This window comes from Aspergillus pseudodeflectus, assembly GCF_044049435.1.
Source record: "Aspergillus pseudodeflectus strain CBS 756.74 chromosome Unknown BJX68scaffold_3, whole genome shotgun sequence".
NCBI classification, from domain to species: Eukaryota; Fungi; Ascomycota; class Eurotiomycetes; order Eurotiales; family Aspergillaceae; genus Aspergillus; species Aspergillus pseudodeflectus.
Genome location: NW_027263779.1, coordinates 1,410,405 through 1,438,403, shown reverse-complemented (window position 1 = coordinate 1,438,403; position 27,999 = coordinate 1,410,405). Strand labels below are relative to the sequence as shown.

At 52.0% G+C, this 27,999-nt stretch overlaps 12 protein-coding genes across 12 annotated transcripts; 8 read left to right on the top strand and 4 right to left on the bottom strand.

Annotated features, from left to right (window-relative positions):
- The first annotated feature begins 77 nt into the window (after positions 1-77).
- BJX68DRAFT_118250 (alpha/beta hydrolase) lies at positions 78-998 on the top strand. Its single transcript, XM_071036065.1, has one exon. It carries the CDS (start codon positions 181-183, stop codon positions 958-960), a length of 780 nt encoding a protein of 259 aa, XP_070904657.1. The 5' UTR covers positions 78-180; the 3' UTR covers positions 961-998.
- Positions 999-3,249, bottom strand: BJX68DRAFT_118253 (uncharacterized protein). Its single transcript, XM_071036066.1, has 3 exons — positions 2,780-3,249; positions 2,521-2,671; positions 999-2,459 (listed from the first exon to the last, which is right to left on the bottom strand). The coding sequence occupies exons 1-3, from the start codon at positions 3,207-3,209 to the stop codon at positions 1,037-1,039; spliced, it is 2,004 nt and encodes a 667-aa protein (XP_070904656.1). The 5' UTR covers positions 3,210-3,249; the 3' UTR covers positions 999-1,036.
- A 568-nt stretch (positions 3,250-3,817) lies between these two features.
- Positions 3,818-5,582, bottom strand: BJX68DRAFT_262142 (serine/threonine-protein phosphatase 2B catalytic subunit; the record flags this gene model as incomplete). The annotated part of the gene is made up of 4 exons (XM_071044374.1): positions 3,818-4,726; positions 4,775-5,032; positions 5,077-5,408; positions 5,465-5,582. 4 exons carry the CDS (start codon positions 5,580-5,582, stop codon positions 3,818-3,820), a joined length of 1,617 nt encoding a protein of 538 aa, XP_070904655.1.
- A 485-nt stretch (positions 5,583-6,067) lies between these two features.
- On the top strand, positions 6,068-6,993 carry BJX68DRAFT_118245 (uncharacterized protein). Its single transcript, XM_071036064.1, has 2 exons — positions 6,068-6,294; positions 6,343-6,993. The coding sequence occupies exons 1-2, from the start codon at positions 6,276-6,278 to the stop codon at positions 6,864-6,866; spliced, it is 543 nt and encodes a 180-aa protein (XP_070904654.1). The 5' UTR covers positions 6,068-6,275; the 3' UTR covers positions 6,867-6,993.
- A 317-nt stretch (positions 6,994-7,310) lies between these two features.
- BJX68DRAFT_262140 (Voldacs domain-containing protein) lies at positions 7,311-8,348 on the top strand (the record flags this gene model as incomplete). Its single annotated transcript, XM_071044373.1, has 2 exons — positions 7,311-7,606; positions 7,691-8,348. 2 exons carry the CDS (start codon positions 7,311-7,313, stop codon positions 8,346-8,348), a joined length of 954 nt encoding a protein of 317 aa, XP_070904653.1.
- On the bottom strand, positions 8,276-11,466 carry BJX68DRAFT_276904 (uncharacterized protein). Its single transcript, XM_071048217.1, has one exon. It carries the CDS (start codon positions 11,346-11,348, stop codon positions 8,619-8,621), a length of 2,730 nt encoding a protein of 909 aa, XP_070904652.1. The 5' UTR covers positions 11,349-11,466; the 3' UTR covers positions 8,276-8,618.
- A 699-nt stretch (positions 11,467-12,165) lies between these two features.
- Positions 12,166-14,031, top strand: BJX68DRAFT_226738 (putative carbonyl reductase). The gene is made up of 3 exons (XM_071038564.1): positions 12,166-12,799; positions 12,851-13,234; positions 13,297-14,031. The coding sequence occupies exons 1-3, from the start codon at positions 12,547-12,549 to the stop codon at positions 13,542-13,544; spliced, it is 885 nt and encodes a 294-aa protein (XP_070904651.1). The 5' UTR covers positions 12,166-12,546; the 3' UTR covers positions 13,545-14,031.
- Positions 14,032-15,256: 1,225 nt separating this feature from the next.
- BJX68DRAFT_118170 (putative MFS allantoate transporter) lies at positions 15,257-18,146 on the top strand. Its single transcript, XM_071036063.1, has 10 exons — positions 15,257-16,153; positions 16,215-16,328; positions 16,382-16,415; positions 16,462-16,492; positions 16,537-16,803; positions 16,854-17,160; positions 17,253-17,493; positions 17,560-17,653; positions 17,721-17,918; positions 17,994-18,146. Exons 1-10 carry the CDS (start codon positions 15,884-15,886, stop codon positions 18,010-18,012), a joined length of 1,575 nt encoding a protein of 524 aa, XP_070904650.1. The 5' UTR covers positions 15,257-15,883; the 3' UTR covers positions 18,013-18,146.
- A 382-nt stretch (positions 18,147-18,528) lies between these two features.
- BJX68DRAFT_262136 (sugar porter family MFS transporter) lies at positions 18,529-20,134 on the bottom strand (the record flags this gene model as incomplete). Its single annotated transcript, XM_071044372.1, has 3 exons — positions 18,529-18,843; positions 18,935-19,265; positions 19,314-20,134. The coding sequence occupies 3 exons, from the start codon at positions 20,132-20,134 to the stop codon at positions 18,529-18,531; spliced, it is 1,467 nt and encodes a 488-aa protein (XP_070904649.1).
- Positions 20,135-20,893: 759 nt separating this feature from the next.
- On the top strand, positions 20,894-22,309 carry BJX68DRAFT_118053 (putative cellulase). Its single transcript, XM_071036061.1, has one exon. It carries the CDS (start codon positions 21,006-21,008, stop codon positions 22,167-22,169), a length of 1,164 nt encoding a protein of 387 aa, XP_070904648.1. The 5' UTR covers positions 20,894-21,005; the 3' UTR covers positions 22,170-22,309.
- Positions 22,310-22,799: 490 nt separating this feature from the next.
- On the top strand, positions 22,800-24,680 carry BJX68DRAFT_118065 (aromatic alcohol reductase). The gene is made up of 4 exons (XM_071036062.1): positions 22,800-23,346; positions 23,412-23,696; positions 23,748-24,074; positions 24,129-24,680. Exons 1-4 carry the CDS (start codon positions 23,260-23,262, stop codon positions 24,507-24,509), a joined length of 1,080 nt encoding a protein of 359 aa, XP_070904647.1. The 5' UTR covers positions 22,800-23,259; the 3' UTR covers positions 24,510-24,680.
- A 419-nt stretch (positions 24,681-25,099) lies between these two features.
- BJX68DRAFT_262133 (putative amino acid permease) lies at positions 25,100-26,907 on the top strand (the record flags this gene model as incomplete). Its single annotated transcript, XM_071044371.1, has 5 exons — positions 25,100-25,145; positions 25,192-25,249; positions 25,301-25,307; positions 25,354-25,514; positions 25,572-26,907. 5 exons carry the CDS (start codon positions 25,100-25,102, stop codon positions 26,905-26,907), a joined length of 1,608 nt encoding a protein of 535 aa, XP_070904646.1.
- Positions 26,908-27,999: the final 1,092 nt, after the last annotated feature.

The window sequence follows — 27,999 nt, the reverse complement described above, 5'->3', positions numbered from 1 at the left end:
CACTGCACCGGATCGGCACTTTCATAGTATTACTAGCCTGGGCTGTCTTAAGCTCCCTCCAGCTCCACAATTGAGATATTCTCAACGACAACCACTCTTTCAAGACACCACCCATCCAATCAACTACCTATTTACTACTATTCATCTATAATAAGGTCGACACGAATCAAGCAACTCAATATGCCAACCCGCACGCCTCAAGAATCCGACTTTCCTTCCTCTCTAACGCTCACCCTCACCCCACCACCACCTCAATCAAACAACAGAACACCCCCAAACATCCTGCTTCTCCTACACGGCCTCGGCGACAGTCACGCGCCTTTCACAAACCTCGCCAAATCTCTCCGCCTCCCTGAAACCACGATCCTCACACTCCAAGCTCCGAACCCGCTCCCGCTCGACATCCCAGGCTTTCACTGGGGCGACGACGTAAACTTTGATTCGCGGACGGGGGCGCTTGATATGGATGCGGGGTTCAATACGGTGAAAAGGTTCCTGGTTGAGGATATTATCAAAAAGGTGTTACTGGAGAAGTGTGGATACCAGCTGCGCGAGATTATGGTCCTGGGGTTCGGGCAGGGCGGGATGAGTGGGTTGGTTGTTGCGCAGGAATTGATACCTGAAGGTTCGTCTGCTACTGATGGAGGAACTGGAGAACTAGGCGGAGTGATTTCCATCGGTGCAGCGTATCCACTTTCTTTGGCTGGGAAGAGTACTGGCGGGAAGGGGAAGAGTCGGACGCCGGTGCTGTTGGTTTCAGGGCGGGACTCGGATATTGTCACGGACTCTGCGGTGAAGAGGACGAAGGATGTTTTTGAGTTTGTGGAGGTACATCGGTATTCGAGGCGCGGGGATACCATGCCCCGGAGTCGGGATGAGATGCTTCCTATTATGCGATTCTTTGGGAGGAGGTTGCGCAGTTGGCAGGGCGTCCCCGAGGGGAGTGTGGAGCTCTCTTGAGCGGTATACGGGTCTAGAGCTACGGCGTGGGGAGGAAGCAAGGAAGTGAGGAGATATGATACAGTTCATGTTAGAGCTAGTGTACATTGCCGAGCGCTTCCCGGGCATCTGTGATGGCTTTGCGGGCTTCGTGCGCGGTTACGTCGACCTGGCTCTTCCCGCCATCTCGCACAGTTGTGCGAAGCTGCTCTTCCGTCTCGAGGAGGGCGGCGCGGCCTTGCTCGCGCACCTCTTCTTCCCAGAACGTTCGCGCGACATCCCACTTCCGCTGCTGCCGGCGCAAGGAATAGATGAGGCCGGCGGCCGCGATGGTGCAAGTTTCGTATATCGAGGACGCTGGGAGTGAGACATAGGTTAGGACTGATAGAGCCGAGGTCAGCGAGGTCGTGGACAGGCTGAAGAGCACTAATCGCTGTGCCAAAGCCTGGAGCGATGGCACTGTGCTCTCGAGGAGGCGCGCGCGGCTTTTCGAGATTTGCGTGGGCCACGGCACTTGCTCCTCTTTCGGGGCCTGCTCCACGATAGCTACGGCGACCTTCCCACTGCTGGCGTTGGCCAAGCTATCTGCACGAGTAGGGTCGGCGACCGTCTCTTCTTTCTCGTATACTCGCAAGCCGGCTTGATCGAGTTGACCCGCGGTCCAGATCACCGCATTCTCAGCGCCGCGCAGGTACTTCTTCTCCAATATCTCGGACGTGATCATGCCGACATCGTCAACTCTCCAGAACAGTTTCCACCATGCTAGACCGCGCCACTTTTTCGTGGCGAACCCTTCCTCAAGGGAGCCACGTAGTTCCGTATGTGCGTTCTCAGCCCATGTAGAGACAGTCCTATCCAAGCCTTCTCGGACCTCTTCAGCAACAGAACCCTCCTCAACCTGCTGCACTCTCCTGTTCTCCTCCTTCACCACGCCCTGCTCCGCAGAGTCAACCAGAGATGTTATCAGCGACTTCAAGGACGGATCCAAAGATCCCTCCTCACCTCGCGGAGACGATAACCAGTCCACAATCGGCTGAACTCCACTACCAGTCCACCCGCGCTCGTAAAGTATCGCGTTCTGCACAGATTCGCGAAACTTGGCCAGCGCCTCCTCCGCCTTGTTTATATCCACAAACGCAATCCGATCATTGTTTAGACGAGGCCCAGAAACCCCCACCTCGACAGCCGCGTAGACCGAACTGGCTTCCTTTCCTAGATCCGCTTGGGCGATTAACCCGCAGTAAGCAAGTAACCCATCGACTCCTTCGGCGCATACAATGCTCCTGTGCACGGGGTAGCGCACCATATTATGCCGACCCGTATGCGACGTCTGGATCGTCACGGTGGGAACAAGGAACGTATCCGCCGTAAGCTGCGCACCGGCATTGGCACCCGAAATGTCTGCTCCCGCACCGAGACTCGTAACCAATATCTCGATATTCCCCTTCTTCAGAATTGGCGACGGAACCGAGATCGTAGGCACGAGGTGGTTCGATATGCTCTCCGATACCTCTCCGTATCTGCACTGGTTAGCCCAAAACAAACGAAACAATATTGATAGACTGGGAAAGAGTAGTGTACCGAATCAACAGCCCTCTCTCCAGCTCATCATCCCCATTCTCTCCCGAAACGTTATCCAACATATCCTCCCAATCCTCCCTCCCCTTTAGCGGATCAGCCAGTAAAAGCCGCACGAGCTTCCTCGCCGACGCAACATCGTTCAATCCCAGAACTAAAGTCATCTCAAGTCAGTCCCATGTTCATACCTAACCAACAACTATCAAGGCAAGAAAAGACGAATTATCTAAGTAAACAAAAAAAAAAGAAAGGCTCAACCTACCCGCAACCCGAATAAGCGGCTCCTCCGTCTCTAGCCCCCTAAGGGCAAGTTGAACTCGACTGAGATTCACTTGTTCCGGCGCAATGGCCTGAATCCGCGCGAGCGATTCGTACAGCTCGCGTAATCGAGGAGGGACATGGCGGGCTGTGTGTGCTGTTGAGGGAGAGGTCGAGTAGTTGGATTTGTGGGTTGTGTTTGTGTTTGAAAGGGGTTGGAGAGACACATCGAGGCGCGGTATACGCGATTGGATTCGCAATTGGGACTGGGATTGCGTCCGGGTTCGTGGAGAGGAGAGAGCTCGACGCGTGAGGAGGGTTCGGTGTTGGGTGACGGAGACGGCGCAGGATGGGCAATGTGGTATTCGTTTCGTACTTGAGTCTCCCGCGTGTGGCAGGCTCTTGGGGAGCGAGCCACGGAGTTTGAGAGGCATTGACAAAGACGATGGGTGGTGGTGAGGTTGGGAGTTTGGTTAGGATGACGGATCTTGATCATCTTGATCGGACGAAGTTGGAGCACCGTGGGTCTTGGCGCGGGAGCGGCGGGCCAGACAGTATAGATGCGGGTGATTCTACAATTCAAATAGTTACAGTGGGAAGTATATAGAAATATTCGTAATATGATTCATCAACTCATAGTGCCAGCGTCGCAGACGTTGGTGCTTCTGTGCAGGACATACAATGGGGCCTCCCGAGCTTGCATCCTCAGTAAAAATATCAAGTACAGGTTCGTGTATCTCATCCGACAAAGAAAAGCGCAAGGTGGAAGGGTTGTAATGCAATTCCACAATACATAGATTGCAATTTTTGTCCCGGGAACTGGACGTTTCTATACAGGTCCAGAGTCATCAGACTACAACGATCGAGAGAGAGCCTTGATGCCATACAGGCATGCAGGGAAGGCTTGCATTAAGTCGGGGTGGAGGTCATTATAATTCTCGAGAGTCGCGAGAGGCGGAGTCCCGATGCCGACGTCTGCCTGAACCAGACGACCTAGGTAGCTTTGTTAGAGTTTGCTGTCAAGACTTGAAGTGTGAAAGACTCACATGCTGATCCGTCTTGCGACTGTGGCAAGGCCGGTGTCGTTATCGGCCTCTTGTTGAGCACGGTCAAGGGCAATTCGCCTATCTTCTTCACTTTTCCGGACCACCTCATCGTGAGTTGGCGGAAGACGTTCGTTCTGCAAGTCAACCTTGCGCGCATCCTCAAAGTTGGTGATAGCCTGCTTGATACCCTCGGCGCCCAGCATCAGAGTACCAGCGGGAAGACGGCCTCCCGCCGCAGTCTTAAGCTCAGTAACTCGCTCAGATTCCTCGCGCAGCACCTGGAAGACGCGAGACAACCGACCAATGGCAAGAATCTTGTTCTTGATGGCTCGTCGCTTGAACTCGGTGCTGTCGGTGTCCATCGGCACTGGCGGAGAAGGTTCAGAGGGTGAGATGGAAGTGGGCGTCTCGTCCTCGAGCTCCTCCTTAGAGCACGTGTTGAGGATGGCAATAAGCATGTCGGTAATCTTCTCACCCACGAACGGGAGGGACCAGGTGAACACATCCATAAAGTTTGGAAGCCAGTAAGGGTGAGGGGTGCAGTTGAATTGTCGAATATTCATGACGTTGTTTTCGTACTTTAGAACCGCGGCCTTGTTGTTATAGACGTCGAGGTAGTTGGGAGCACTGAAGATTGTCATGACACTGGGGAAGCCCGTAGTCCGCGTCTTGCGGTACATGCGGTATCCAGCATCCTGAGCTTCGTGTGCTCGGATGACGGAGAGTAGGTTGTTCTTTTCGAGGAAAGCACAGGCGGCAGGGTAGGAGAAAAAGTACGAGCATCCTCGAACACTGTTGTGGATAAAGTAGTCACCAGTCTTTTCTTGGCCGAAATCTTCCAGCGGGTCAGCCCAGAGGATATCGCACATGAGACCATGAGTCGGGGGTTCTCTGAAACGATCAATCTGCGTGGATTAGCATTGTGTTTCGAAAGACCGGTTTGATGTACTCACCGACTTGATGTCTTCTAATGTATGCAATTCAGGGCTCAGACCTCCGTGAATGCAGAGGAATTGCTTGTTCATGACCGCCGCCAACGGTAACGCGCAGAACGATTCGATGGCAGCCTCGTAGATACGTTCGCTATATTTGTGCTTACATTCTAGTTTGAACGTGAAGTAGTCGGTCAAATGTCGACATTCGTGGTTTCCTCGCAGCAGCCAAAGGGAATTGGGGTACCATATTTTGAGAGCCCAAAGGTAGAGAACACACTATAAAGTCAGATAGTTTCATGCGACAGACAGGAACCACTCACCTCTATACTGAAATAACCGCGATCAACATAATCACCCAAAAACAGATACCGTGTCTCCGAAGGGTCTCCGCCCACTTCGAACAGCTTCATTAGATCGTAATATTGACCGTGAACATCACCGCACACTGTGATAGGCGCATCCATCTCCAGCAGATTAGGTTCCGCTTTCAGGATCTGGGTACCGGCCTGTATAATCCATAGGGCCTGATCTTCGGTCAGGCGACCCTCCCGATAAAAGTGTTGTTTCAAAAAGGTCAAGTTCGGCTTCGATGGGTCTTCAGGAGACCAGAACTGCTCGTCCGTTGGTGTAGTCAAGGCAGGCGCTTGCACCTCTGGGAACAATCAATTAGCGTAAACCAAACAAGAAACGGGGTTCAGGGCGACGCACCTTTGACAACACGCTCGAGGGTGGACACTTGGGTGCCATCCTCCATAACATGCAGGGTGAAGTCGATCTCCGGAACCGGCTTCTTATCGGTCACGGCCCGTGCGATGTTTCGGTCCATCTTGAGCAATGGTGAGAAGATCAAACCAGATCAGACCGCAAAACCTAGAGCCCTCGTGAATGAATCGAGGCAAGACGACGGGCCAAGAGGGAAGAAGAGGGGACGGAAAAGGGGGAGGAGAAGCTGCGCGGAGGCGATTGCTGGCGTTGGCGGTGGTGGGGTTAAGCGCGGCGGAATTTCGAACACACGACTCAGAGAGCTCGGGCCAGGAACAAGAGCTGTTTGTAATGCTTGTCACGCGAGGGGAGGCCCAGGAACCATGTTCTGCTCGAGGTAAAGTTGGGTGAGACAGAGTGTGTGGCTGGCCGGGAGGGGAAAAGGGAAGAAATTTGCGTGATGGGGAAGTGACGAGAAGCTGAAAAGATCAACGTACGAGCTGAGAACGACTGACGAAGGGCCAGCCTAAGGCCTTATTTAGCGACCCCAGCAATCCCAGGCAGAACTGGGATGAGTTGGAGTCGAAACGGCATTTCTAGGTACACTAATTACAGCCGTCTCTTATAGACCCTGATTCTATTTTAATCTCTACCATTTCTTGGATACCCTCATCTTGTGTCCTCATCTGCGGCTCCTCTCCCGTAGGGTACTTTACTGGTCAACCAAACCCGTCGGCCGTCACCCCTCATCACAATCTACTGATCTCCATCGCTTTATCAATCCCCCTAATCCTCTCAGTAATCTTCTCAACTCAGCATGATGTACGAGTCTTACCGTGCGTACCCCGACCAACCACCCCGCTTCCCCGACCTAACCTGAGCAGGCCCCCATCCACTCCTCGCACAAGTTCCATTAACCGTCTCCCCGTTCATCAACCTACCCACCGCAGTCACCCTCCCTTATACATACAAATCCGTCCCATCAACCCTTCCTCCCTCCGTGATTGTCGACCCGAGTAATCCAGATGCTAAACCGCGCTACGTCATATCGTCGAGCGGCGAGCATGCTGCATCACCCGAGGACATACTCGCCTCGTGCAGAGCTCTCGAGCAGCATCTGAGCAAGACAAAAACCGAAGCAGATAAAGCGATCAAGGAATGGCAAGAGTCGATAACTGCTCGCGATCTGGCAGAGAAACGCCGCGTTGCGCCCGGCTGGTTGGATCGCGATGAGAAGCTCCTGCAGCCAAGTAATGCGCCGTCGAATCGACTGTCACAGAGTCAACCGAGTCAAAGCTTACTAGACAGTGCTGCTCCTGATGCGGCTGCTGCAGAGCTGCCGTCAATGGCTCCACGAAACGAGGGCGAGGAACTTGATAGGGCGTTTGGAGGCCTTGACGTGAAATGATCGAGCTATGATATTACAAATGCTCTCGGTAGCAGCATCGTTGAATCGCTGCAAGTGCCGCGAGGGGCAGAGAGCTAGGCCAATTCCTGTGCCGTGCGCTCATTCTCGAAAATTCACAGTAAATAGCTAGTCGATGATGCGCAAGAGAGGAGCTTCGCTTTTCAAGCTCCTGTGCAGCCCTAAGCTCTCAGATGTGAACCGGTACATAAACCCACAAGGATGACCTTACGTCTACTATAGTGATACCTATCTTATTACCTATTATGAATCCATTTCAAGTTTCCACTGAAGATCTGGCCTGCTGTGAAGTAGAAAAGTGGCTCCGCCCGGCCTCGATCTCCGCTCTCGCCCAAGCTCCAGGAACGTAAAACTGCAGCTCAAGTTTTCCGCTCCGCAACCTCCTCCCATCTCCATCCCACAACAAAATAAACAGAAAAAGCCACAATGGAACCCCTAACCTCCGCCCCAGACACCTCGTCTTTCACCCCGCTCTCCGTGCATCAATCGCGCACCCCGGAGTCCTTTCACTCCGGTCCCGCAATCCTGCACTACCATGCCTCACGCTGTAGCCTCGTTGCCCTTGAGCGCGATGTGCTCGCTACACCGGCCTTGAATGCCCTTTGCGAGCCAGGTGCAGGCGCAGGGACAGCGGCGAATGGGACACATCTGGAATCCAGCGATGCGGATGCGGACGAGAAGGAGATTCTGATCGAGGGAGTCGATGTTTGGGTTACGTCTGAGTATGTTCTGCCTGGTGCCCCTTCGCCATACTTTATATCAATCTACAAGCAAAGTCAATAAAAATGGATACTAACGCGATATAGTAAATTCCTCCTCTACAACTCCTCAACCTCAAGCGGCCTCTCAATCCCGTACCCCTCCATCTCGCTGCACGCAATCCAGCGCCTGAAACTCCCCTCCCAACAAGCCGGATCCGAACACTCTTCCGAAGTCCAGGGACTCTACATGCACATCACAAAACCACCTAGCGCCTCATACCCCCAGGTCTCGGATGAAGAAGAGAGCCTCGAAGTGACACTCGTCCCACCAACACAACCAACAGCACCTAGCACCGAACCACAAGGCGAAAGCGCACCAGAGCCCGAGGCCGAAACCGAAACCGAGATTCAAAAACTCTACGCCGCCGTCTCCGCCTGCTCGAACCTGCACCCGGACCCCGCCGAGGAGGAAGATGAAGAAGGCGGCGCATTTGCCTCGGGGCTGGTCTTCCCCGGGAGCGCTGAAGACGGTGGGCTACCGCCTCCCGTTGATGGGAGCTCGGGGTGGATTACGGCGGATAATATGCATGAGTTCTTTGACGAGGAGGGAAATTGGATAGGAGGTGGGGACGCCCCGACGTTGCCGGGGTTGGGGCCTGGGGCGGGAACTGTTCGGGGACGAGAAGAGGGGGCTGATGAAGGGGAGGGTGATGGAGAGGGCGCAGATGATGGTGATGAAACGAAGTGGAGGAGGACTGATTAACTCACCTCCTTTTTTATGATATCGAGATGCAGACTAAAAGAGAAAAGTTGAGGCGATTGTCCTGTTGGTCGTGACACGAATAGACCATATGAATGCTTGGATATCTCCTCAATTACTACCTATGTCGACCATACAACTAACCTAACCCGGGGAATATCAACAAATGGCATTGAAATAACGCCGCTAAACCACTGACAATTATCCAACCAACAACCCCATCCACAAAATACACACCAGGTTTATATCCCACATTTCATCTTACCAATCAACTCACTCCTTCAAGAAGCCCTCCCCATCATACAAACTCCCCGGCGTCGCAGCCCCAGCCCCAGCCCCAATACCCAACCCAACCGTCTTCTTTGCCGGTGTGGAGTACCCCTGCCTTGAGTTCCGATAGCTCGACATGCGCGCCATGCGATCGGCCTGGTTACCCCGCGGGGATGCCTCGCCGTTCTGATTCCCATTTTCATTCCCGGTTCCTCTTCCTGTTCCGGCACCAGTACCGGTGGAAACTGGATTCAAAACAGGCGGGTCATAGACGAGCGAGACGGTTGAGCGGCGCGGCACAGACGCCGATGCAGGTTGAGATTGGGACTGCTTCTGGGCGCGGTCTTCCCAGATGGGGACTACGGCGCTGACCTGGGTTCCTGGGGTTTTTCGGGTTTGACTCTGACTCTGACCCTGGCTCTGGGTTTGAGGATTAGGCTGTGTGCTTGTTATAGTAGTACTCGTACTCGCGCTGGAGAGAGTGTTATGGCTCGCTCGCTTTCTGGTTTGGTTGCGTGGTGGAGTTTGTTGTGTTTGTTCTCGTGCTTCGCTCTTTGCGCGGCGCAAGGAGTATTGTGTTGATGGGCTTCGAAAGGATTCTTTGATACTGTGATTGCGTGGTGGACCGGCAGTTGATGAAGCTTGGCTCTGTGGCTGCGACGGCAGCGGTTTACCATCGTCAGACGGAATGAGAGATTGATAGCTATTCCGCGCTGGCTTCCCCGGCTGGCTGCGCGGTCCCATTACCGCAGAGCGGCGGGGACTTCCGGGGACAGGCGAGTTCTCGAGCTGCGTTGGTGAGTTTTGATATGAGACTTTCCAGACGGGCGGGTTTCGCTCTGGAGATGGGGTGTGCGAAAGACTGTCTTTGTCGGTTGTTGTTGGGAGGCTGGTAAGAATTCCGGGGAGGGCTTTTTCTGTTACTGTCACTGTTGCCGTGGCTGGCACGGAGGGAGACTTGGAGGTCGAGGCTGACTCGGGCTGCGATTGTCTTCTTTTTTTCACAGGGCTACCGGTTGACTCTAATGTAGCGCCTACAGGACCTTCTATTATTCGGGAAATGGGGCGGTCATCCTGGACGCTGTTGCGATTTGTAGTGGACATCGCTGAGACGCTGGAGTTGCGCGAGACGTTTGAGCCTGAAATGTCTGATATCTCCGAGCGGCGGATGTCTATTTCTTCGACTTCCTCTGGTTCTTCGACCATGGGGGAGAATGCAGGCCCGGCAAATGTTATTGGGGGGTGAATTGAGATCCGCACACAGTTCTGGCGCCTATGGCCTTTTCGATGGCCGCTCCCTTTCAAGGCAGATGCTAGCGGCGGCTTGGGGTGGCTGTTTGACCTGTGAGGCGTCGTGTCCTGAGGTTGAAAACTGCTGGCCCTCCGTCCAGGAGCGTGCGGGTTGTAAGTCAGACTATGCGATGAGCCTGTCCCAGTGTAGAAGGGGTCATTATCCCTCCGCGGGCTACTGTGCATGGAATGGCGCTGCATCTGACTGAAATGCGGAAGTAGGGCGGTATTGCGGCCGGTTGTGTTCAAAGGTGGAATATGGTCCATGTCAAGATGGGGCTTGGGCTCGTCTCTGGACTGTTTGGCTGATAGAGACTCGCTTCGCCTTGGTGTTGGGCTGACTCTTTCGGATGCCCGTGTAGGGCTGCAAGCAGTCAGGCTGCGGCGGGGAGAGACACGCTCAGTTTCGATCTTTTGGCCCTTGCGCGCAGGTGAATTGGCGGGGAAGATAAAGGGGGCCGCATTGGCTGTAAGGCTCCTGCGATTGCATTCTTTTCCCACGTCGTTCGCGCTGAATGGGGCGAATGTAGGGCACGGTGGTAATGCAGGCGAGGCGAGACTGCTGTCGACATTTGCAGACGTCCTTCTACTATCGTCTAAAATCGAGCTATCTGCCGTTTCGAGGCTCACGGAAGAAAATCGGACAGAGTCGTTCTTCGATAGGCGAAAGCGGTTTGGAGGATATGCGCATGGTGGGGGCGGGACGGGTTGATCAGGCGCAATGCCCGCGGTTTGAGAAGTGATGCTGCCGCCTCGAACTCGGGCACCGGATGGATCGAAAGCTTCGTAGTGATCTTCAAACACTGGAAACAGAGCACTAGAGCGTTCTCTCTGCTGGAGCAATGGCCACGCTCCAGAGACGGGACGAATAGTATTGTCTGCACTGAGCTGTTCATCCTCCCGTTCTGGCGTCTGTCTCGGTGTTGTTTCCGTTGGTAGTTCCATAATTCCATCAACTGCCGAAACAATCAAGTCCTCCCTAGAAGGGGATGCTTGGGAGTATGGCCCTTCGGAAGCTTCTGTCAGCGTTGTCAGGGAACCCGGACCCGTCAAGTTCTTCTTGGAATGCCCTCTGGATAGAGACGATAAGGAGCGCTTAATAGAGAGACTGCGCTTTTTCAGTAGCTCAATTGGCGTTTTATCGTCTGAAGTCTGGGCTAGGCTTTCTCTCGAGGATAAAAGACCCCATTCTGTAGGTCTACCGTACGGAAGCTGTCCATACTGTCTCAGCGCAGAACCTTCCTCACGCGACAGCTCCGTCAATGTTTCGGCAGGAAAGTTCTGCAGTCCATGAGCATATGGCCCTTGCCTTGCCTTGATCAGTGCAAGTGATCTCCTCTCCTGTCGAATCTTGATCCAAATAATCGTGATTACCACAGCCGAAACCATAAAGATGACCGAGCAGGTGACTGCTATCGCAACCGCGGTCGTCAAAGCGATCATGTTGCCGCGCCGCGCCGACTGACTTGAGTCTTGGGCGTATCAATAGGTATCTCAAGATGTCGGTTGTGCTTCGGTTCCGCGTCTCTCGTCAAGCCGACCCGTCAGGTTCGAGGCGTGCCGTATGCTGTGACCTCCGGCAGATGTAGGCATAGGGATGAGAGACGTGCACAAGCATCGGAAGTGAAGCGAGGCCATGTCAGGGTGGGCGATGGCGTTTGTTGTCGAAATGGCAGAGGAATGTGCCCGCATTGCCCCCTAAGGCGTGAGGAATGCAGATATGGTTATCCATCCCTTGAAAGTCATTCGACTGATGCCGAACCTGATTTCTCAAATAACATAGTCCAGCAAGCCTGGCCTGCTTCTTGTCGATAGTCCGCTGACTCAGTATCCGGGAAGGACACTTGTGAGGGGGTGGCATGGCTGACCAGAGAGATCTCAGCACTGGTATCCCCATTCGGAATTAGGGATGACTAGACTCGTGTGTAATTTCACCCTGTCAGCATCATTGTTGTTATTCCATCGCACAAACAGTGACGCAAGGCATCAGTATACTTTGCTGAATTTGTTTTCAAGAGCATAGTGTTGTACTGTGTATTCTTTCGCGCCTCCAGAGCCTCGAAAGCTCGGGTTCCGGTGCACAGGTCAGGCCGCGAAAAGACGCGGCCCACTGCTAACCCCACGTTACATGACGAGCAAGACAATTGAACAGTGGAGGTTACGAAACGAAGTGATCATCTGCAATCCTTCGGAAGAAGAAGGGAGGAAGACACCTTGAACGTGAGAGACGCTTAAAAGAGAAGAAAGTGTTGCATCATTGGACCTGGCAGGATGCAACCCCTGCCGCACAGACTGCAGCCTGCTGGCCCATTTGCCTCAACTCGCGGCCGCATCGCGTCATCCTCGACCCCAAGCCTCTTCTCGGGCTCGTTGGAGAATGGATCCACGTCCACCTCGATTTGGGAAAATACGGCGTGATGATCGCTCGTATACCTATCACCATCGGGCTTGTCAGCCCGGTGGGACTTGAGCAGAGACAGATCCGATAGAGGTTGTCAACGTGCGCTCCAGAGACAGGGCGATTTTGGACAGCTGCCTGGTATATAAAAAGACCTGGTCGGCCTGATTTCACATCCTTCACACCTCTCAATTTTGGCCCCTTGTTCTATATTCTCTGCTCCATATACTCCTATAAATCACAATGGCTGGCCTTCCCATCGACACAGCCGGACACTTTGTCCATGGCAACACTGAGCCCCCCGCACACCCCAGTCTGCTCTCCATGTTCTCTCTCAAGGGCAAGACGGCCATTGTGACTGGTGCTGGTGCTGGTATCGGTCTTGCAGTGGCAAATGGGCTAGCTGAAGCTGGAGCCAATGTTGCGCTATGGTACAACACCAACACAGGCGCTCCTGAGCGCGCACAAGAGATTGCCGCTAAATACGGCGTGCAGGGTGAGTTCATCGCATTTTAATAATAGTACTAGCGATATTAATGCCTCCCAGCCAAGGCATATCAAGTCGACATCACAGACGCCGAAGCTGTCAAGCAGGCTGTCGACCAGAGCGTGAAAGATTTCAGTGGTCGGCTGGATGTCTTTATCGCCAACGCCGGTATTCCATGGACACAGGGCCCCTCGGTTGACGGACCACTAGCCCACTACTCCGACGTCGTTGACATTGACCTTAACGGCACATATTACTGTGCCAAATACGCAGCTCACTACTGGCGCAAGCAAAAGGAGGAGGGCGTCGATCTAAATGGAAACCCGCTCGAGAACTTTACATACGGCAGCTTCGTCGCTACCGCTTCGATGAGCGGACATATTGTCAACTTCCCGCAATTGCAGGCTGCCTATAACGCTGCCAAGTCGGGCGTTATCCATCTCTGTACGTCACCCTTCTCAGAAGCCACCGACAATTCCATCCTTTAGCTCTAACGAACGATCCAGGCAAATCCCTCGCCATTGAATGGGTCAAGTTCGCGCGCGCCAATACTGTCTCGCCAGGCTACATTGCAACTGAAATCTCCAACTTTGTCCCCACAGAGACAAAGAATATCTGGCGCGACAAGATTCCCATGGGCCGCGAGGGCCGCGCGGAGGAGCTCAAGGGCGCATACCTCTATCTAGCCTCGGATGCATCGAGCTACACGACAGGTGCGGATTTGGTTGTTGACGGTGGCTACTGCGCTCCGTAAACGATACTATCCCGCCGAGATCATACTGCTTCCGATTTCCTTCCGCGATTGATTCGATTGGCTGCGATATCTAGACGATAAACCATACACGATAAACCGATAGAGATGAGACGATGACGATAGATTAGATGAGAAACGATATTCGCTTACAGGGCTTACATTTAGCTCGCTGCGAAACCTCCAATGGGTGTAGACTGTAGAGCAGAGGTCGCATAAGCCTTGCAAGGTCTCAAAAGCAAGCCAGCCCGAATGCCAACAAAACAGCCTCCAGTCTTGGAATTACCTTGGCACCGCTTCTCCTTCACTTTTTTGAGTGAGGAAACGTCAGTTCTAAGAATCGGGCCCTTTAAACCCCAAAGTTAACCTCATTTCGGGATTCAAAACAATACCCGACCCCTGCGGAAACTTCACAAACGATCCATCCTGGCCAACTGATAAATAGATTCACGTCTCCCCAAGTGGATATTACAAGCTCCATAGATAATGCGAAAATATTATAGAAAAGCCTCCTCACCGCTGCTTGAGCAAGCAAATCACAGAATTTCCTGCAAAAAGAAACGGAGTCAATGCAGCCACCTGGAAGCGCCTCGCTGCCACATCAACTAGACCATCCATGTTGGAGCCACCCTCCGCTTGGCCCCGCGCTTGCATTGTGGCTACATTGGCGTCGACGTTGGCATCTCTATGGTTCGTCTGAGGGATTGTTCTATGTGACCTGTCTCTTACACTTCCCGCGAGATCAATTCGAATGAGGTTATCCTTTGAGCTGCAGCGGACTGGTATTTAAGAGTACCCTCAGCGCTCCATCTGTGGAAGGTCATTGCGCCCTTTTTCTATATAAACCATTTCAAAGGATTTTCTACTACATACGACCACAGGGTGTGGAGAACAGGGCTTCCCGTCCGCTCAGCCGTACTTAAGCCACACGCCGGTAGGTTAGTAGTATGGTGGGTGACCACATGCGAATCCCTCCTGTTGTATGTTTTTTCTTTTCACCTTCTTGTTTTTGACGTCTTCTTAAGCGTTGTACTATCGAGAAGGATGCGGATGGTTGTATCATTATTGCGTCGATATCGAGGGGAGCGGCCCATCACTCACAGCAAGCCTCTGAGTTTTGTGATGCTTGTATGCCCGCACTCTGATAATTCTCGAGGCAAATGTTCTCTTTGATTTGTGTTAATTCGGCTATCTCTTTACCTTATTCAAATATCAGCACAAGCATTGTACTGACTGCCATATGAGACCATGGACGAAATTCCATTCAATCAATAATATTGGTGGGTATCGTAGCATCGACTCGATGGCTATCTGTTTCTCAACTGGTTTTGGAAAGGCTCGCTATATCCCGACGAGGTCTTACCTCCGTCACCAAATATACAGTGGCTCAATGAGCACTGTCCTAGTCGGTTCTCCCGCAAAGTATTTATCCTATCACTCGAATCGATGATAGCGGACAGTTGGCAACCTCACCAGCCGACTCACTCAAGCTTACGGCACCGGCGAGGTTATATTAGTAGCTCCTCATGGTAGCAAGAGTGGATGTAATTTCTGGATTTGTTTTTTGGGTAAGCTGAGACCCCAGATTCTCCCCCGCAACGAGGGTGGATGTTCCAAGGTCGAAGCACCCCCACGAACACAAACCAATCATTGAGGCTGCTTAGGGCACCCCCACCATTCGATGCAGCTCTCTTCCTCTTTGTTACATTCTCCTCCTCACACCATCTTTTACTCTCTTTATTCCACCTATCAACCTCTTCTCTGAGCATCTGATCGGCTTTACTCCGATCTGAGGCCACACCCAAGAGCACACTCTTTGTCAATCCTAAGACTCTCAACCGAAGCTTTGCTTCCTCTGTGGCTGAAGCCACGATAAAGCCTCGCAGATATGTCTTGTACCGACTCTAAGCTTCCTTAACCCCCACGCTCCGCAGACGGGGGTGAGCTACTCTTGTTCACTGAACTGATCTCCCCACAAACAGCCCCATTCCGCACCTCCGCTGTGGATGCGCCCAGAGGGACGTGTGGAGAGCTTCTTCCATCCCCCGACGTCGATCCGAGGCGATTACCAATCGAGCAAGAGTGCTCGACCCTTGGCCGAGTCCCTGTTGGAGAAAGTGATAGTGATACGGGGACATACAGGCTACTTCGGATATTGACTGATCGCGATGATGTCCGATGTTGACCCGCAGCCGTGACCATGTGCAACCTTATTCTTGTTACTCCAACTGGCTCCATGGAGCTGTATAAATCTCCGTGTCCTACTCCGCACTTTTCGTGTTCGGACTGAATTGTCTGGACACAACCTTTCCCCTGCTGGAATTGAAACCTCGTGAAGCAACATGGGCCTGTCATCTCGAATCCAGTCGCTTGGCGGCTCCGACATCACAAAGGATAACAACACTCCAACCGCAAATCATGACGAAGATGCCCCAGTAAAGCCGACATTCACTCCCGGGAGGGAGGGCGACACCGCCATGGCGCTCTTCAGTAACCCGGACGAGCTGCATGAGGAAATTGACCCTGCTGAAGCGAGGAGGGTGCTGTGGAAGATTGATTTTATGATTTTGCCATATCTGGCTGTTTGCTATGCATTCTTCTATATCGACAAGGTATGTCATGTGCTGCTTCTATTCTTTCTTCGGGTGAGTTGCAGGCTGACTGGCTGTGTAGACGACGCTGAGTTATGCTGCCATCTTCGGGATTATTGACGACTTGGAGCTTCACGGCACGCAGTATAGCTGGCTTAGTAGTATCTTTTACTTTGGTTTCCTGGCTTGGGCAGTGGTATGTGCTTGTAGAGACCAGAGATGGAGATGAATGGTGCTGACGTCTGATAGCCTACCAACCTCATGTTGCAACGGTTTCCAATTGGTACTAATACCATTGCGTCCAAAAGTCTCATACTAATAATCTACAGGAAAATACCTCGGGATCAACATCTTCATGTGGTAAGATTGACCGACCTACTCAATGAACCCTACTAAAGAACTAGGGGCGTCTTCCTCATGATCCAAGCCGCATGCCACAACTTTACGACTCTCGCCGTCCTCCGAGCCCTAGGTGGAGCCGCAGAAGCCTGTGCCGACCCTGCATTTATGCTCATCACTAGTATGTGGTATACACGTCGTGAGCAACCGGTGCGAATGGGTCTGTGGTACACAGCTAACGGACTCGGAATTGCACTCGGCGGACTTCTCGGATACGGCATTGGACATATCAAGGGTGCGCTTCCCTCGTGGAAGTATGAGTTTATCGTGATGTAAGCTGTCTATCTCATCTACTTACTCTTCATCAATTAACATCTTGAAGTGGCGCCCTTTGCTCTTCCTGGGGTATCGTCATGTTCATCTTCCTTCCCGACTCCCCTGTTAATGCTCCTGGCCTTACGCCCCGCGAGCGGAGGATCGCCGTGGAGAGGCTGAGGGAGAACCAAACTGGTATTGAGAACAAGCATCTCAAGCCGGCGCAGGTCGTTGAAGCATTTATGGACTACAAGCTCTACTTTTTCTTTGTTTTGGGCTGCGTCTGCAACCTGCCAAATGGTGGTATTTCGAACTTCGGCACTATTATTATCAAAGGCTTCGGTTTCTCGACTCTTGTGACGACTCTTCTACAGGCATGTTCGAATCCTATACATCTGGTCAACTCTTGCATTTTTCTCTCCAGAAGTACTTCCCCTGTCAATAAGCTAACCAGGATCAAAATCAGATCCCTTATGGCGTCTTGATTGCCATTTCAATTCTCGTCTGTGTCTACCTAAACGACCGGTTCGAGAACCGCCGCTGCGTCTTCGTCCTCCTCTTCCTAATCCCCAATATAGCCGGAGCATTCGGCCTGCGGTTCGTCCCGACGGACCAAAAGGTCGGGCGGTTGATCTGCTACTACCTCACGGGCCCGTATAACGCAGCTTTCGTCTTGATTCTGAGTATGCAGATTGCTAACACTGCCGGTAAGCTGCCTTTTCATCCGAGCGTGAAGTACGCTAAAGTACAAGACTGATACAAATGACACTTAGGACACACAAAAAAGGTCGTCACAAACGCCGTGCTTTTCCTGGGCTACTGCACAGGAAACATCGCAGGCCCATTTTTCTACAAGGAGAGCCAGAAGTACATTTCACCCTGTGCCCTTCCTACACCTGACCCACATATACTAACCCCAATGTCTCTCTGACAGACCAACCTACTCCCTCGGAATCTGGTCCATGATCGTCAGCCACTTAGTAGAAGCCGTGCTTATCAGCGCACTGGGTCTTCTCCTCCGCTGGGAGAACAAAAAGCGCGATAAGATCCAGAGTGCCATGGAAGGTGGACTCGAGGGAAGGGATTTGGGCGCAACGGCGTTTTTGGATCTGACGGATCGGGAGAATTTGAAGTATGTTACGCACCAATTTTTTGAATTATCTTGGTTTGTCTGGTTATGACTCGAGTACTAACGTATGTGGTGTAGCTTCCGGTATATCTATTAGGATATGGGAATGTCAGAGTGTGGTATGTCGGTCAGGGGAAAGGAAGTGAGGAAGAGTAGGAAACGATGGGAAATGATGTGGCTACATAACTTTAGTGAGCATGACTTCGACGCTCAATTGATATGTAATACGACGCGGTATGAGCTTCAACGTAGCAACGAGTAATTATCTCCAACTCTACTCTTGTAATTTGACACTGACCAGTCTTCTCCTCGAGTGACGCTGTAGTTGTGCGTTGAGTGTTCCCTCTATAACCAATTGCAGCCGAACATCAGAGATAACCGAGCCTGCTCTGTGATTGACTAATGTCTCGCCGACCAAAAGGTGGGGAAGGGTTGTCGCATTAGGTGATAAATGAGATATTAGAGACATTAGAGATGCGCTTCAATAGTATCACTTTTCAATAGACCACCTAAAACATCGAGAAGGTGACCAAAGGAAAGGCAGGAAGCCATCTACCCCCTCCCACCAAGAATGCCTTGCACGCCACTGCAATCCATTCAGGCTGCTCTGGTCTCAAACCTCCTTCCTCTCCCCAACTACGACTGTCTCAACCGCCTCCGCCCGCTCAACATCCTCCTTCCCAGCCGTCACCGCGAGCTGATCCCCAAACAGTCTATCCATCTGCTCAAGCGTCTGGCCCTGTGTCTCTGGGAAGAAGATCATGTAGCAAACAGCAGCAATCAAATTCCAGGCAAAGAAGAAGTAGAAGAAGCCGAAGCCGAGGTCTTCGAGGGCTATGGGGGCGCATTGCGCAAAGACCAGGTTGAGACTCCAGTTTGTCATGGTTGAGAGGGAGTTGCCGCGGGCTCGGATTTCGGCGGGGAAGATCTGGCGAGGTTAGTAAATTTCTTTCTCTGCTTCTTTGTTTTCTCTTGGGAAGAGAAAGTTGGGGACTAATGGAGAAGATAAGGGAGCATACTTCTGCGGGATATACCCAGGAGATGATGCCGATCATTGTGAAAAAGAGGCTGAAGACAAAGTTCATGGCGACCATTGCTCGGAGGGCATTATCGTTCGGAGAGGGATTGTCTGCCAGGACAAAGTATTTGGACAAGACCGAATTGACCAAGAGAGCTGCAGCCATGCCAAAGGAACAGACGATAAGAGGCTTCATACGCCCAACCTTGTCTAGAAGCCAAAGGCCGATGACACAATAGACGATTGAAAAGCTGCCCGATATGCCTATGATTTGCAAGGATGTACCTGTATCTATTCCGAGGATCTGATAGATTTGTGGTCCATAGTAGTTTCTGGTGACTGGTTAGTCTTTTCCCAAGCAATGGTATAGCGGTACTTACATGACATTAATGCCGGAAAGCTGGCCAAATGCCTGGATTCCCATACCAAGCATCAAACGCTTGCGCCAAGCAGGCCGAGCAACCATGTCCTTCCAGCCCCATACAGCAAATTGCTTCTCAGCGGTGATAGTGTCAACAATCTCACGAAACTCCAGCTCGAGAAATTCATGGTTCGAGCCGGTTCCATGTAGCTTGTTCAAGACCGCCTTTGCTTCCTCAAAGCGTTCCTTTTCGACAAGCCACCGAGGAGATTCGTACATGAACCAAATACCACAGCCCATGACGATTCCGGGTACAGTCTGGAATGCTAGAGGGAAGCGCCACTGAAAATGACTGTCAACCTGGAAGCATCCATACCCCAGCCATTGGGCCACGAAGAACCCCCAGGAAAGCATAAACTGCAGGAGACCGGAGAGTTTTCCCCTGTCTTCTGCTGTCGCAATCTCTGAACAGAACATGGGGACAACAGCGGAAAGCAGCCCAACGGAGAACCCAGCAATGAGTCGTCCAGCAATCACCATGCCCACGTTGGCAGCGCCCCCTTGAAGCGCGCTTCCGATAATAGATATGATCGCGCCGATGAAGACGGTCATCTTGCGTCCATACTTATCAGCAAGGAAGGAAACTGAAAGGGCGCCGAGAATGGCTCCTCCTGTGAAGGATGAAACAATTCCACCTCTGGCAGCCGAATCAGGATCATTCATGTACTCGATGAAGTGTGGCTGGGCTATGCTCGAGGAGATAATGCCGCTATCATAACCAAAGAGAAAGCCTCCAATGGCCAGGAAAGTGGCAATCCCAGCGGTCTTGAGACGACCCATTTCGCAGAGACTAGAAAGAGACCTATTGAATCTTGAGAATGGATTAAAGAATAAGGAATCACTCCCTGGCAGATTGGTACACTCGAAATCAGGGCTCCGTCGCGTTATAAGTATGCCTCCTCCTGCTGTTGAGCAGGGTCCGTGTGTGAATAATCTTGCCATGCTCTTCTAAGTTTCATGGCCAGGGAGCTGCACTCGGTGGCAATTGCGCCGAACTAACAGTTTCGGCCCATTTTGCTCAACAGATTGGGGATAATGAGCTGATTCAAGAGGCAAAAATGGAAGCATTCTCGCAACCATTTCCGAAGGAAGCGCAAGCGAGCGACGCTGCTATAGGGTTCGTCGACAGAGGTGTAAAACGACCAGACCCTGGGGAGTATAAACCCCCACCCCCACCTCCTCAGCTCAAGGGAGATTATAGCCCGAACACATTGGCTTTTACTATCTTGATGGTCCAACTTGCCGATGTCCGCAAGGCATCGTCGGGATGTGGAGATGTCCAGGTTTGACAGCAACTTACCACCACCAATTATGACAAGATAACGACAGGGTATCTCCGCATAATGACCCCGGAAATTGGATTGTGGGGTGCAGGGCCAAAACGAAGGTGCCAGACGGGATCCTGGGAATGTCCTCATCTTGGCTTCTCAAGCCGATTCGCAGACAACACCACCATCACCGGTACAAAAGAGGCCGTTTTCAATGACGATCTCAAAGGAATTCGGCTTATATGCCGCCGAAATAGTGGACATATCTCGAAGAGATGTATACACCTGGCGGGTTAAATAGCCCTGATTGCTCTAGTCACAAATAGCAATTGTGTCAACAACCCCCTCAGTCATCCGAACCGCAACTACAAGCTCAGATCACAATGACACGGTTTATCCTTGCGTCTCTTCTTCTGCAGGCTTCCTGCAACCTTGCTTCAGCTGCCCAATATCTGGACTGGAGCACCTACAAAGCCAACGGCATCAACCTTGGCGGATGGCTTGTGCAAGAATCCACCATCGACAGCACTTGGTGGTCTCAGTATTCCAAGGGCGCTCCAGATGAATGGGGCCTCTGCGTTAATCAAGGCCCTTTGTGCAGCGCAGTCCTCGAGCGCCGGTATGCGACCTGGATCACTCCCGCCGTTATCGACAGTCTACACAAGTTTGGAATCAACACCCTCCGTATCCCCACTACCTATGCTGCATGGGTCAAAGTGCCAGGCTCGCAGCTCTATTCCGGCAACCAAGTCTCGTTCCTGAAAAACATTGCCTCGTATGCAATTGCAAAGTATGGCATGCATATTATTATCGATGTCCACTCGCTTCCTGGTGGCGTCAATGGTATGCCGTTCGGAGAGGCCGAGGGGCATTTTGGGTGGTTCAACAACCAGACAGCGTTGGAGTACTCCCTCGAAGTGGTCGATGAGGTGCTTGCTTATGTCCAGAGCTCTGGTCACCCCGAATTTTACACTATCGCACCCATCAACGAACCAGTCGACAATCCAGATCTTTCGTTCTTTGGTACCCCGCTTGCATTAAGTGATGATGGAGCTGCTTGGGTTTTGCAGTATATCCAGGCCGTGATCTCCAAGGTCGCTGCTGTCAACCCCAGAATCCCAGTAATGTTCCAGGGCAGCTTCCGTGGTGAAGCCTACTGGTCCCCACTCTTGCCAAGTGACGCAAATATCGTGTTTGATGTGCACCACTATTACTTTGCTGGTCGTGGCACCACGAGCGAGAGCATCACTTCCTTCATCTGTTCGGATGCGGAGGGATCACCAGGAGATGGTAAATTCCCTGTGTTTATTGGCGAGTGGTCCATCCAAGCGGAACTCAACAATACCCTGGCGGGAAGAAGGCGGGCTCTGAACACAGGACTGTATGCATTTGCCGCTCACACTCGAGGAAGTTCTTACTGGACAGCGAAGTTCTTTGGCGATGGCGTTGTCGATGGCGAAGGCACACAGGCAGACTACTGGAACTATCTCGCGATGGCAAACGCCGGCATGATCAATCCCAGCGAGGCCAAGAACGAGTGTGCCTAAGTTCGACTTGGCTCCCTGGGTAGGCACTGCATCGCAGCCACCGTCCTGTGCATATAGTCAGCACCCCTGAAAAGACAAGCATGCTAAGCCGAATTAGGCTTCCTGGACCTTCATGTACATAGCCAATAAGAAATCATGTCATCGGACCGCACACAATGCTGAGCCTAAACCGCCCCCTTCTGGTATACCAAAGTGTAGAACAAACTGCAACTCCGCAATATCAACCCCGGATCAGCTCAAAATTTAGTGAAACTGCGGGGGACTGTTGTCCAGCCAGGGAATGAGGGCTTGGGCAACTTGTGTGATGGTCGGCTTCCATGTGAATCGGTGCGGTCTGCATCGGGATCTGCGCTTCCATGGATCCAAGAATGTACGCTACCGTGGAAGGGCTGGTTTCTCTTTGCCAATGGCGTCACTCTTTGGCTCGAGCGATGACAACCGCGATTTGTTCGAATTTTTGGGACGATGGAACCCCGCTCCCTGTGTTGAAGGAAAGACAAAGAGTGCGACTTGCTAAGGGTCACAGACCGGGAAGCCGTGCGGTTGTGTGGGACATGACGTAAGGCGCGTCTGGGTTGGCCTCCCGCCGCCTGTTAAGGCTTGCTGTGCCACTGCCGGCCCGTGGCGATCTCACTGCAAAGCGCAACTGAAGAAAAGACCCTCCGTATGCCTTGGCCTCGAGTTAGTTGCCTGTTCTGCAGTTGTCTCCTGATCCTTCAAAGGGAGGCCTCTGCGATGCCCAATCACTCGCTGGATACTCATTCGCGGAGTGCTTCAACCCGGTCGTCATCTCTTACAGGAGCTTAACATCCACAATCGACCCACCAGCGACCAGTTGGGATACCTGAAAGAGTGGGTAACGAGTGGCCATCCACGGTGGGACGCTGGCCTTTATAACGTCGTCACATCCTTGATTCTGCCCCGGCGTTTGAAAACAGCATCATCATTGTGAAAGAAGCCGCCCGGGGGAGCAATTTCTACCTTGCCTCGTCCGTTTGATAATCTTATTTTTCTTCCCTCTCTTTCCCACCTCTTCGCCCATATCGATCACTTCTCTTCCGACGAACTACTGCCTCTCTAAAGCATCATTATGTCACGAACAAGTGTTCTGCTGGTCGGAGCTGCGGGTGAGACCGGAGGTTCAATCGCAACCGGTCTGCTTGAGAACCCGCTCTTTGTAGGTCTACCCTGGAGAAAATTCCCTTTGAACCCTCCGTTTCTGACTCGATTTTCTACATACAGGATATTCATGCGCTTGTTCGCCCTCGCTCTGCTCAGAAACCCGCTGTTGTCGCCCTACAGGATAAGGGAGTTCACATCCGCAAATGCGATCTGAAATCGTCAGAGGATGAGCTGGAAAAAGTCTTACAAGGGATTGATGTTGTGATCAGTTGTGTCGGATCAGCAGAGCAGCAGGACCAGATTCCTTTGGCCAATGCGGCGAAAAGGGCTGGCGTTCAACGATTCATCCCTTGCGGGTTCATCACAGTGGCACCACCCGGCGGAATCATGTGGTTGCGCGACGAGGTAAGCTCCTAAACCAAGCGCAATCTCGAATATGGCCTGACAGTCCCCCAGAAAGAAATTGTCTACAATCACATCAAGCAACTGCGCCTCCCATACACAATTATCGATGTCGGTTGGTGGTACCAGCTCTCGTACCCCAGACTCGAATCTGGAAAATTGGACTATGCGATGACGGCTTCGAACAACGAGATTGTCGGAGACGGCAACACACCTATGGCCCTGACAGATCTGAGAGATATCGGCCGCTACGTCAGCAGAATCATTACTGATGACCGCACACTGAACAAGATGGTCTTTGCTTACAATGAAGTCCTCACGCAAAACCAAATATTCAACTTGCTGGAGGAAATCAGTCAGGAGCAGATCACGAGGAACTACGTAAGCGCACCATACTCTAGCCTTTTCTATACACATACTGACTCTCAGGCCTAGATCTCGGAAGAGCTAGTTCAGAACAGGGTTCTTGCTGCGCGTCAGTCAAGCGAGACCTACCCTTTCGATCCTGTCAAGTTCATTCCTCGATACCTGGCCGAATACCAACTGTCATGGGGAATTCGTGGCGACAACACTCCAGAGTATGCCGATTACCTGGGTTATCTGTCGTGCAAGGATCTCTACCCCGACTTCCATCCTATCGAATTCAAGGAGTATCTCAGCTCGGTATTCGGCGGAACTGCCAAGGGTATCTACACGGATCGAACTATTTCCAAGGCCCAGCAGCGCATGTTCCCGCGAAGCGAATCCACCGACTCTTTGCAAGGTCGCTTCTTCCCCAGGACCGAGTCCAGCGACTCCCTTTACATGTCCCGATAAAATCATCACTTACCTCGAATGTGCAGCGCACAATAGCAGGTATTATGAGACATGTACACCTTCAAGACCCGTTTCTGGAATAGATAGGCTTGCTTTTTGAAAGGTTCTTTTTCTTGGCTTCTGTTCGGTTACAGGTACCTAGATTTTGGCGTTTCGGGCATCGTTCACGATCGATACAGGTTGGGAGATCTCCACTACTCACATGGTTCTCCTCTTTGCTTGATCATAGATGTATACAACAGGTTTTATACATATACCTCCTACGCTTCAATCTGTTTTTAAGTTCAATCTGATGAGTTTCAACACCAATCACGCCGCTGGGCTCTTCTTTTTGATACTCTTCTAGGAAGGTGCGACCCCACCTGCAGAGGTGGCCGAAGGGGAAGGCACGCGCCTCGACAGGAGCCGTTCATGACCCCAGACTTTGGCGAGGTGTCGGCTTCTCGTCTGCCATGCCACTTCAGTCTCCTGTACACACTCGCCGCTGAAAAAGTCGCCGCCTGGATATGTCACAAGTTGCATCGAGCCGCTCGTCGGGTCCGCAAGCAGGGAGCAACCTTCGAACTATACAGAGCCGCTACTCAAGCCACATGAACATCGATGTCGGGTTGAAGCCATACCAGATCACCCTCATCAGTTTGTTCTCCTAGGTATAGCAAAGTGTCAATACTGATTTTAGTAGCAATTGGCGGGGCAATCAACAGTGGGCTAATGATCGGCTTCGCCAATGCTCTCTCTGGGTAAGTCTTTGAATCATACAGAGACATCCAACTTCTGACTTGGTGTTCTAGATCAGGAGTAGGCGCCCTTCTCAAATCTATTGTCAGCGTACTGACTTCAACAGCCCGCCTCTAATCTGATATCTTACACTTTTGTCGGCTTCATAGTCTTCCTGGCGCTGTCGGCGCTCGGCGAAGTCGCTTCCTTCGCGCCGGAACCAACCAGCGTACACACTCATGCAAATCGATTCTGTGGTCCTGCGTTGGGTTTCACACTAGGGTGGATGTAGGTTTCGCCCTTCTCATCGTTCGCGGGTCACTAATTCCAGATTTCGACTGGCAGATACTGGTTAAAGTACATGTTCGTCATCATCAACCAACTTACCGGGGGTTTACTCGTCATAAAATACTGGAAGAATGTAACAGTCGGGGAAAAAGCCATCTATATCACAGGATTTCTGGTCGTCATAATCAGTATGAACTACTGGAGCGGCCAGTTTCTCGGTCGCTATGAGGTCGCACTGTCGTCGTTCAAGATTTTGATAGTGTTGGTGCTCATGATTCTGTCGCTCGTCATCGCCTTCGGGGGAGGGGGGGACCACGAAAGTAAGGGGTTTCGCTATTGGAAATGGCCCAATGCGTTTGCCAGCTCGGACGACAGAAGTGCTTTGGGCGTCTTTCGCGCCATTTTCCGGACGATTCCCAACACTACACTATCTTATTTGGGTACCGAGCTCATTGGAATGGCGGTGCTACATACCCGAGAGCCTCGGAAAGCTGCAGCGCGGGCAATCAAGCAGATTTTCTATCGGATTCTGGCCTTCAACCTTGTCACGATTACTCTTCTAGGCATGGTAATCCCTTACGATGATGACACCCTAGCGCTCCCGATGAGCACCCCCAAGCAGAGCGCTTCTGCATTCGTTGTTGCAGTAAAGAAGGCTCATATCGCTGTGCTTCCAGATATTTTGAACGCTTGTATCCTCATCTTCGTCGTCTCTGCTGCCAGTCGCGCCCTTTGCATGGCAACCAGAATCCTCCGCGAGCTCTCCCTCGAGGAGAACGCGCCTTTCTTCCTCCGTCGCTTGGATAAGCGTGGAGTTCCAGTGTTTGCTCTAGGAGTGAGTGCTACGCCAGCATTGCTCGGGTATTTAAACCTTTTCGAGCCCTTTTCGGGCCGTCTCTGGACCAATTTGGTCAACCTCGTCACTATGTTCAGCATCTTGTCGTGGGCGTCCATTCTCATAATGCACATCTCTTTCGTGCGGGCACGCAAAGCCCAGCAAATCCCAGACGAGGAAGTCCCATTCAAAGCCCCCTTTGGGATTTTCGGTTCGTGGACAGCCTTGGTGCTCTGCATTTCCATACCCGTCATGAGAGCCATTGAACTGTCTGATCGGAACCATTACACTGATCAGAACCATTACAATAAAGGCTTACATGTTTGGGCCATTGTTACCTCTTACCTCGGGATCCCCCTCTACTTTGCGCTCGTGCTTGGATACAAGATTGGAAGCAGGCGCAAGGGCCGCAGTGGTCATGCCAAGGTTGAATTGACTTCGGGGCGTAGCATCGAGAGCCAACAGGACGCCGAGACAGATGGCGCAGGACGAGTAGCAGCATCAATCAGAGCGCCGCCACTATGGAAGGGTCGGGCGCTTCCAGTGTGGCTGATATAGTCACTGTCATTTTGTTGCAGCCTCGTGGCCCTTCAAAGCAAACAGAACCCCAATGGGATTAAATAGGCGACCATGCAGGAAATACTGAATTGTGTTGTCCAATGGATGCAAAGCCTCAACTGTTGTTGGTATGAGCCACAATCGGTGCTGATATACTTTGTCCACTTGCACGGTGTATATATAGAATTGTTCGCGCTTGATTGAGGAAAAGATACTGTCAGCCTCAGCGTCAAGAGCGCCAACGAAATTGTTTTGCGGAGGCTGGCAGCAGGTCCACCTGCAGTTCTCTGCTGCACCTTCATCACTCGAATCCTGCCTCGATTTCCCCTCCTTGTCGTTCCATTTTTGCTTCTTTCACGAGTCCGCGCCTCCTTGTCAGCGCCGTCTCTCGATTTTCAACCGTCGCTCAAATAGCACGTTACGCGACTCATAGATAAACCGCCGGTTGACATCTTGAATCCACCCGCCCCGCCAAAACAAAACCGAAGCACGTTCAAGGTTGTCACAGGGCTAATATCTACTAGTTATCACCATACCCAACAAAGCAAGATCAAATTCCCTTAACCTCTCAAGTCTTGTTTCGAAATGCCCCTGTAAACACGAAATGCGCCTTCCCTCTCTCTCTCCGCCAAAATGCCAACAGCACCCACCACCGGCGGAGCAGCTGGGACAGCAACACTACCCACCCCACTAACTCCCATGAAATCCAAATCCGGCCAAGAGTTTACGCAAATAATCACCAAGCTAAACGACCAATTCAGTCTCGACATCCCGAATCCACAATACTACTCCCCAGGCGCAAACAAAGCCGTGTTGGAAACCCCGCAATGGCGCTCTTTCAATGGCCTGCGCAGACTCTATTACAGCAAGTCGGTGAATCTTAATACGGTACTAGACGGGTTCGAGGAGTGGGTTTGTTCAAGGGGATCGCATGATACGATGTTGCTCTGGGCGAGGGGGGAAAGGGCGAGGCCTAATACCAGGTCCGCTGCTAAGGCATCAGTCAGTTTCGGTGGCATTGGGGGCCGCGAGGTTATTGCACAGCGAGAACGAGAGGAAAGGCTCGCTTATCTGGTCAAGTTAATCGATGAT